Below are 9105 nucleotides of genomic sequence, written 5' to 3'. Positions count from 1 at the left end.
TATCATCCACTGTAACTTGATTAACCAAAATATGAAACATTGTGGTCTCTGGCAATGGAGCTCGGAGAATGAATCGAACGGTAAGCAGCAACACCATCAAGGACGTGAACGGCCGGCGGGGGCGGCTGTGGCAGCGGCAGCACCGTGGGCGGCGGTGCAGCCACGACTGGCGACGGACCGAGCAAGGCCGACGTCGGAATGACATTGTTAGCGGCGGCCTGTTGCCTGTATTTATGCTTCAGGATCTCTGCTCTCACCGCCTTGAGCTCTGCTTCCAGAGCCTGCACCTCCTGCTGCAGCGCCGAGATCGCCCCCATGCACCCGTAGATCGGGTCTCTCAGCCGCAGGTTCGCCTCGTACACGAGGCTGTTGGCGGCGTCCGCCCTCTGAGGCTCAGGCACCTCCTGTTTCCGACTTAGAAGAATTCAATACACACAGGGAAAGAAAAAACCAAATTAAGAAGAGAGGATTGCATGCGACCGGCCGACCATCAGCATCTTGGAGACGTTGCTCGCGCCGAAGACTCTGTGGACGGAGGCGAACTTCTGGGGCTCGTGCGGGGAGAAGTAAGGCGAGAAAGGGCAGTCCTGCGCGCACCGCCGGCGGAGGAGCTTGCAGGCGGCGCAGGGGGTGATGGTGTTGAGGGTTCTGGCCGCGCCTAGCTGCCGGCCGTTGGCTCGGTCGGGGACGTTCAGAGCTTCAACTTCCCTCTTGACCTTCTCCCTGAGCCAGAAATAAACACCAATTCCTTTAGGAAGAAAAGGTTTTCTTCTTCTTCTTCTTCTTTTCGAGGTTGGAGATTAATTACAACAAGAATAACAGTACCTTGGGGAGGACATTGAGGCATGCTCCTCTTGTAGAGACTATGGGAGAAGAAGGATGGAGGCAAAGAGAGGTGTTAAAGGAAAGTAGATGAGTTCATATCATGGAAAGAGAACAATATTGCTGAGCCAAGGAATTGGAGGAAGATGACGGAGCATAGAAGCTTGGAGAAGAGAAAGAACACAGTTTAGGGATTGAGACATGAGGAAGGAGGAAAGAAGAAGCAGAGGAGGAGCTTTTATTCTATTGTATTTTTCTCAACTCCCATGGCAGCGATTGCTTGCTCCTCACGTGGATCTCTTCTCCAAGATGTTGACTTCTGCAGGACATCGATCAAAACTAGGGGCAATAACAGCGCAGGTTACAGTCGTGTTATTTTTGTGTGTGTTTATATATATCCATATACGTTGATGTTGGTGGTGATGACAAAATTTTATAGAAAGGTTTCTTCTTTCTTTTGAACAGAATAAAAAAGTGTTTCGTCTCGGGAAAAAGAGAAAAGGAGCACGTCTAACACCATACCGAAAGGAGATCAATGAAAGAGTCATGAAAAAACTTTCAACTTGGAAAAAAGAAAAAGTAGTAATGCCCAACATCATTTGTTCTGTTCTATAAAAATTTGAGTCTATGGGCCAACTCTGTGTTGAGTTGCATGGGCTAAGTTAGTTGAGATAGCTCTAATGTGAACTTAACATTCAATGAGAGTCGTCTTATACCATTTATTGTGAGTTAATTGCTTGAAAATAGACAAAGTTTGACACTTTCAAAATCAACACGTTTGTTCTTGATCTTCTTAAGCTAGCTGCTCTGTTTGACTTTCATTCAATCAGAAAACATTTTCATGCAAAACCTGAAGCTTATTTTTATCGAATCAGAATCGTAACAGTTTAGTTAATCTTCCTGCAGTTCTTCCTTATCTCACCGCTGGAGCCCGTGAGGGGGCTGATGTCCCCCATCTTGATCATGGCAGCCGCGAAGTCAGAGAAGAAGGAGCTCTGGCTGCTGCCGTAGGAGCTCACCTGCGAGTCGGTGGATCCGCCATTGTAGAGCTCTTGATCGGAGTGCAGCAGACCCTTCTTGCCGACCAGGTTCTTGTAGTAGTTGTTGTCGAAGCCCGTGGGAGTCTGGAGGTCCAGCGGTGCCAAACTGTTGTCCCCGGATCCTGGTGTGCTCGGGCAGTTCGACTGCCTTGTTTGCGCGAAGGAGTGATCGACGTTGGTGTCATTGTAAATGTGTGCCCTGAAAGAGGTGCATCTTGCCTGTCCAATTGTGTGGGCACCTGCAATGCCCAAATTCAGTGGCCAAGGAAGAAGAAGAAGTTTCAGCTTTAATTACTACTTACCAGAGAGTGACACCAAGTCTCTGGTCGAGAGGCCCTTGTTTGAGAAGGAGGATGCGAGGTTGGCAAGCGAAGCATTCGGTGGGGGAATGTTGCTGTTAGCAGCCGATAAGCTTGCTGTCTTCGAGTCTCTCCTCCCTAGTTTCACATCCCAAGTAGGTCCTCCAAGCTACATATAGAGATACACACAGATGAGCAACCTTGTTCTTTCATCGAGTGAAAGTGGAGAAGGAGAAGTCGGAACGTGTGCTTACGATCACAACCGAGTCCCTTGCAGCAATCGCCAATATGTCCGCGCAGGACACGACGCCCGGGCACGCGTTCTCTACTGCAGTCTTTATGCTGTCGACGACGTCGAAGCCCCTCACCGAGTTTCTGTTCGGATTGGCAGTTTTCTCCCCCGTAAAGCTCGAGGTGTCATCCAACAAGATCGAACCGTCACAGCCCTGCAATGCCTCACGCCCTGCTGCCATATCAAGATCGATTCGTGATCAAAAGCTTAAATTTGGGGAAGAGGATCGTTTTACGTTCACGAAGCAATCGTGGAAGAAGAGGCGAAGAAGAGATGCGCCGATCCGTTTCTCCTTGTTAATGGCGGACTGGACCGCGCCTTTCACCGTGCTCGAGAGGCTGGGGCAGGAGGAGCTGTAGTGACTGGTAGAGAGTTGAGCAGAGGAGGTTCCCAAGAGGAGGACGAGTGCGAGAAGAAGAGCAAAGGCCTTGGGAGAAGAAGCCATATGCATTCCTTCTCGCCCTCTGTGATGGATGTGGAACTCGAGCTCGTTGTATATATAGCAGCATGGCACGGGAAGAACAACTTCAGAAAGCAGGGATGGATCTTTGATAGATTATCCTGAAGGAACAACTAGATTATCCAAGTAATTTCTAATTTGAGAAGTCTTTACCAAACACGTTCTCAAGCAATTATTGGATGCATGCCTTCTAGAGGAAGTCAATAGCAATGCCGACCATTTAAGGTGCTGATTGGGAGGATAGATGGTCATTTTCTTCTGTTCATTTTGCTTGCCAGCCTAGTTGACTTAGTCATCAGTATACAAACCCTAATCACCATTCACACAACCTTGTGATTCAGTTTGTTGCAGGAAGAAGATATGCAATCAAAACAATACTGAGAGCTTATAGAAAATCGAATGCTTCATGGAAAAGGCAAAGTGATCAAAGTAAACTCATGTTGATGCATGAATCATCATTTCAGATAGATGGTAATCACTAGTAATCGATTTTAAAAATCAGAAATGATAGAGAGCAGGAAAGTATAGCAGGAAACATAGCAGGAATGATGTGGCGGTCCACGTGTGTCATGCCACGTGGACTGCCACGTGGGTTTTCGATTTTCTCTCCCCCTTCCCCTAAAATCCCGAAATCGAAACCTCTTCCGCCATTTCCCTCCTTCGGCGAAAACGCAAACCCTAACCTCGTCTCTTCCTCCTCCTCCTTCGCGCCGTCTCTTCCTCCTCCTCCTTCGCGCCGTCTCTTCCTCCTCCTCCTTCGCGCCGTCTCTTCCTCCTCCTCCTTCGCCAGAGGCCGTCTCTTCCTCCTCCTTCGCCAGAGGCCGTCTCTTCCTCCTCCTCCTCCTCCGCTCCCGAAATCCCGTCCCGAAACCCTTTCCCTCTTCGCCGAAACCCTTTCCCTCCTTCGCCGAAAACGCCCGCGCCGCTCCCTCCTCCTCCGACGAACGCCTTTGCCTCTTCCTCCTCCGCGCCGAAAGTCCTTCGCCTCTTCCTCCTCCGACCGCCGAACGAAATCCCCGCCGCCTCTTTTTCCTCCTCCGACCGCCGAACCAAAGCCCTGTCGCCTTCCGCCGCCTCTTTTCTCCTCCAACCGCCGAACCAAACCCCTGTCGCCTCCCGCCGCCTCCCCGAACGCGACCTGCCTCTTCGTCCTCGTCCGATCGGCCTCTGCGCGGGATTTTGTCTACCGATCTTGCCGACAGGTATGAGTATGAATATGGAGACGCTTCTTATATATGTTTCTAAGTGTGGGATCGACAATTCAGAATTTGAAAAATCAAATTAAATCAAATAAAAGAAAATTAATTATCACCTTCATTTTAAGCTCGTATAAAACATTAAAAGCCAAATCCAATTTTAAGCTCGCCTTTCAGGAGCACTCATCTAGCTACCAGCTTGCCTCTTTGTTTACTCAATCGCAATCCTTGAATTCTTTACTGGCAAATGTAAAAGAGTTTCTTCAGGTTCCTTGCTGCAGAGCTGAAGCAAGCGAGCAATGGATCGATGAACAGTGAGCTGAGGAGGACGAACGCCTTCACTTAACAGGGAAACTTGCATCTAGATATGCTACAAACGTATAAGTGGTCGTTAGGATTTTTCAGATATCCATGGAATCCTTAATGCTACCTTCATTGATCTCCCATTTTAGCAGCAAGCTAACTTGAGCACATTATTCACCATCTATTTTCAAGGTTTACTATCTGATTTGTTGATTGTCTAGAAAATCTCAGCAGAATCCTATGTTATATTCTAGAAATTTAGGTCTGGCTGTTAGTCTCACCCTTGACTAGTTTGACACAAATTGTATTCTGGAAGTTGCAGTTTGCCTCTCATCCCTTGACTAGTTTAACTCAAGTTTCAGAATTAAATCATTTTTGCCAACATCATTAGGCACCTAGAGCTAACGCTAGGTTTGAACTTGGTTGGTAGCTTGATTTTTGTTTAATCTCATTCTTGTATGTTAATATTGTGATGATGCAAATTGATTCATATATTGTTGAAGTTTAAATTTTTTAGTGGTGTTTGGAGTTTGTAATTTATAAAGTATGTTTGTCCTTGCAGGTTAAAAATACCTAAGTACTACACTAATACACCGAAATGCAGATGTGGACTAACGGCGAAAATCATCACCTCGTGGACTGTTGATAACCCAGGAAGGAGATTTGCTATATGCTCACTATTTGAGGTAGGAAAAAGTTAACATTATTTGTTAATTTTTTATGTGTAAAATATGGACATTTAATCTCATAAATAACTTGGAATTGCAGAATGAAGGGGGATGTGGTTTCTGGACATGGGTTGATGATGAGATGTGTAGTAGATCAACACAAGTAATACCAGGATTGCTAAGAAGAATAACCAAATTGGAGGATGATGCTAAAATTGCAGAGAATGTAATGAAGGAGTTAGAGGCTAACACCAAAAGTGTAGAGGATACCATGAAGGAGTTGAAGATCCAAAATTGCAAGTTACTCTTTGATTTGGATAAAACAAAGAAAAGAAATCGACAACTATTTGTGGTGATGATGTGTTTGATAATGTGGATTGTCACACGTGTAGCTTTCTATTCAGATGAATATAACTGAATTTAATTTATTGTATTTCACAAACTTGTAGTTGGAGTTATAATTGTTTTTGCTTGGAACATTAAAAGTGGCAAAATATGCTTGGAAAGCTATAAATGCTTAAGTTGTATTACTTTTGATGCTTAAATTGTCATATTAGACCTCTGTTCGAAGTTTATAATGGTGTTGCATTTGCGCAGAGATTGGTTGGCTTTCTAGTGTGTGTGATATTTGTCAACTCTTGTAATGCAGTAGGATTGGCTTTCTAGTGGTTGGCTTTATAGAAACTGGAATCATGCTTAATGCTTTTTCTATCTGCTTGAGTGTTTCTTCATGATTGAAACAAGGAATTTTCTTTTTGCACTTATGATTCCTCTTTTAACCTTCTTATCTTATTGTCTATTTCTCAGTTTTTTAAAATATGAATTCTTACAACACCGGCACTATGCCTTTGTATCCGAAAAATATTGATTTTCAACGCTTTAAAGATTCCTATATGAATGATCTTTTTTGGATGATGTCATTTCTTTCACAGATCAAAAGTCATTTCTTTCTCAATATCTACATGTTATTCAGTTATGTTCAGTTTCTAGAGATGAAATGGTGCTAACAAATCCGGAAGGGGCTGATCTTCCAAGATCTAATAAGAACTTTGTAGTCCACCCCATCAGCAACTTATATGAGCTCGATGAGGGGCTTGGTGATTCTGATACTGGGATTCAAGAGCTTTCATGCAGTGGATATCAAGTTATGGATGAATGCAGCCAGGCTAATTTCTCCATTCAGTCAGTTCCCAAGAGATGTGATCAGAATTCTCCAGGCACTGTTTCAGTACAAGAAACATGGCAAAAACTGCACAACCAACATGAAGAACTGAAAAAATATGTAGGAGAAAACCAAAGGAGTGACTCAAAGATATGGGGTCAATTAGAGTCTCAAACAAAAGTTGGTCCCTGCAGTTATTTCTGTCCTCACAAGAAACAAGTTCATCATACACAACCAAATACTTAAATGCCATTAATTTTCTTGTTCAAAAGCTAAGATTGTTAAGCAAAAAGAATCTAAAGCTGGTCGATTGAAGCTGTGGATCTAAAGCTCTCTAATCTGCAAAAAGGAAGAAGATCTGTATCCTTTTTCTGATGAAGCTGGTCGATTAAACCGCGGTCCTTCATCCAGTCCTTCACAGACAATTTCTCCTTTCTCATTTCTGAAGCACTCCACTCGATCCTCATAGACCTAAATACAGATGTCAAATCCTTCAGCACAATAAAAAACTTGTAACATGTGAAGATCTAAACAATTGATAAGAAATCATGCATTTCTTTGGAGGATTGTTACTGACAATAGAAAATGGACAGGTGCCTACTTTTCATTCCACAAAGGCATTGTTATGTTGAGTGATGAACAAAAATACTTGTAACAGGACAAACAATGGAGGAAATCGACATGTTTTTTGTGCTTAATTCAGAAAGAAATTGACAATTTCCCAGAAGCTTTTGAAGTTTGTTATTTAAGGTTCCTCCAAGCTTAACCTATTCTTCCCTGGTGCTGCATGAATATGAAGCATTTGAGTAAAAAAAAAAATGCAACTTCTAATTAATAACCGAACCAATAAAGCCAAAGAATTACAATGAAGATGATCCTTAAGGCTTCCATTCTCCATACATTCATATATCAGAAACCTGCAAGTGATGAAATGTAATGATTATTCAGTCTAAACTTGATAAAATAACAATCATGATTATTCAAAAACTAATTTTTACCCAAATTCCTTTCACTACCAAAACCAAGACCTTGGGCATACTTTTTATAAAAATCACGAGCTTCCTCCTCAGATGGAAAATGCATCCCAACTTGTGGAGTATCAATTTCCTTACTATTTGATGAATCCCCTAATTCTTGTAAATCATTATCATTTAATGGCACACATGATTCAATCATTGCTAGCTCCATGACAATTTTAGGACCTGCTTTTGACGGTAAAAATTTAAATTTAAACAATGAATCAATATATGTATGCATCAGTATATTTAAACTAACAAAATGTATTCAAACGAATAAAAGAAATGAAAAAATTTTCAAAACCAAAATTAAATGCAAGCATTCATGTGCATGTTCATATCATTTCATTGACCAGCCACATGAATCTTATCCCTCTAAAAACAATCATGATCAGAAAATACTGTACTAAAATACAGACAAATATTGGGGCTCTTTTTTTCCTAATTTTCAACCAACAGAACTTAAGCTTAAGATGCATAGATAAAGAAGCTACCTTTACATTTTAAAGATAATACCCCAAGCCAGAGTTTATAAAAGAGTAGCAATCAGAAATAAAACGGACAATGATTAAAAATTATCATTTTTTATACAAAGGAAGGCAAGATGCAACCTTAGTGTATGTATATATAATAAGAGAGGTCATTTAGTGTCTAATATACACTGCCAAGTAACAACACAGTTGTTCAATTTAGCACTAAATTAATAATTGCGTTCATAATAGGAACATATCATGTGAATCAGACAAGATTGTATCGTACTTGGTAAATTCATTCAAAACTAGCAATTCATTGAACTCCGTAAATTCCAAATCGAAGGAACAGATTCTCCTCCTTCCTTGTGGATTACTAGCAAGTAGAATTGCTGAATTTGACCAAAGCAGTAAGGAATGATAACCAAGCACAAAAATCGACATAATCTATATCGGGACCAGGGAGCTCATTGTATCCGTCCTTGACGAGGTAAACTTGTTGTTGCTGGAAGGGAGCCTCTGCAGGCACTCGGCGGTGATGCTGTTGAAGTTGCCGGTGAACTCCGTGTGCTCCACCAGGACTGCCACCGCAGTCAGAAAACCCTGATCCTGGACGAACGATGAAGGGTGATGGGGGAAGAAAGTCTGAGACCAAAAATCGCGTCTTTCACTTGCTGTTTAGGCAAACAGAAATGATAGAGAGCAGTAAAGAGTAGCAGGAAACATAGCGCAGAGAAGAGCGCAGAGAAGAAAAGGCGCAGAAGAGGAGGCGGCGCGGAGAAGAGGGTTAGGGTTTGCGTTTTCGCCGAAGGAGGGAAAGGGGTTTTCGCCGAAAGAGGAGGAGGAAGAAGGAGGCGGCAGAGGCGACAGGGCTTTGGTTCGGCGGTCGGAGGAGGAAAAAGGGCGGCGGGGCTTTCGTTCGGCGGTCGGAGGAGGAAGAGGCGAAGGACTTTCGGCGCGGAGGAGGAAGAGGCAAAGGCGTTCGTCGGAGGAGGAGGGAGCGGCGCGGGCGTTTTCGGCGAAGGAGGGAAAGGGTTTCGGCGAAGAGGGAAAGGGTTTCGGGACGGGATTTCGGAAGCTGGCGAAGGAGGAGGAGGAAGAGACGGCGTCTGGCGAAGGAGGAGGAAGAGACGGCCTCTGGCGAAGGAGGAGGAGGAAGAGACGGCGCGAAGGAGGAGGAGGAAGAGACGAGGTTAGGGTTTGGGTTTTCGCCGAGCCGAAGGAGGGAAATGGCGGAAGAGGTTTCGATTTCGGGATTTTAGGGGAAGGGGAGAGAAAATCGAAAATCCACGTGGCAGCACACGTGGCACGGTACACGTGGACCGCCACGTGTATCCTGCTATGTTTCCTGCTATACTTTCCTGCTCTCTATCATTT

At 43.8% G+C, this 9105-nt stretch overlaps 2 protein-coding genes and 1 long non-coding RNA gene across 5 annotated transcripts; all 3 read right to left on the bottom strand.

Annotated features, from left to right (window-relative positions):
• LOC141839017 (LOB domain-containing protein 15-like) lies at window positions 1–1406 on the bottom strand. Its single transcript, XM_074726664.1, has 3 exons — window positions 826–1406; window positions 489–723; window positions 1–404 (listed from the first exon to the last, which is right to left on the bottom strand). The coding sequence occupies exons 1-3, from the start codon at window positions 837–839 to the stop codon at window positions 21–23; spliced, it is 633 nt and encodes a 210-aa protein (XP_074582765.1). The 5' UTR covers window positions 840–1406; the 3' UTR covers window positions 1–20.
• Window positions 1407–1505: 99 nt separating this feature from the next.
• On the bottom strand, window positions 1506–2960 carry LOC141839016 (peroxidase 4-like). Its single transcript, XM_074726663.1, has 4 exons — window positions 2689–2960; window positions 2416–2607; window positions 2165–2330; window positions 1506–2101 (listed from the first exon to the last, which is right to left on the bottom strand). The coding sequence occupies exons 1-4, from the start codon at window positions 2902–2904 to the stop codon at window positions 1710–1712; spliced, it is 966 nt and encodes a 321-aa protein (XP_074582764.1). The 5' UTR covers window positions 2905–2960; the 3' UTR covers window positions 1506–1709.
• A 3453-nt stretch (window positions 2961–6413) lies between these two features.
• Window positions 6414–8478, bottom strand: LOC141839018 (uncharacterized). Of its 3 annotated transcripts, XR_012602675.1 has the most exons (5): window positions 8018–8478; window positions 7241–7444; window positions 7082–7159; window positions 6820–7009; window positions 6414–6713 (listed from the first exon to the last, which is right to left on the bottom strand). It is a non-coding gene; the product is annotated as an uncharacterized LOC141839018 (long non-coding RNA). The 3 variants fall into 3 exon arrangements; XR_012602673.1 differs by having other exon boundaries at window positions 6414–7009; XR_012602674.1 differs by having other exon boundaries at window positions 6414–7025; window positions 7107–7159.
• Between the last annotated feature and the right edge of the window lie 627 nt (window positions 8479–9105).

Source organism: Curcuma longa, chromosome 11 (genome assembly GCF_044706935.1).
Source record: "Curcuma longa cultivar G26 ecotype Majalengka, Jawa Barat chromosome 11, ITB_CL_G26_1.1, whole genome shotgun sequence".
NCBI lineage: Eukaryota > Viridiplantae > Streptophyta > Magnoliopsida > Zingiberales > Zingiberaceae > Curcuma > Curcuma longa.
The sequence above is the reverse complement of the archived record's forward strand: the minus strand, read 5'-3'. Positions and strand labels throughout refer to the sequence as shown.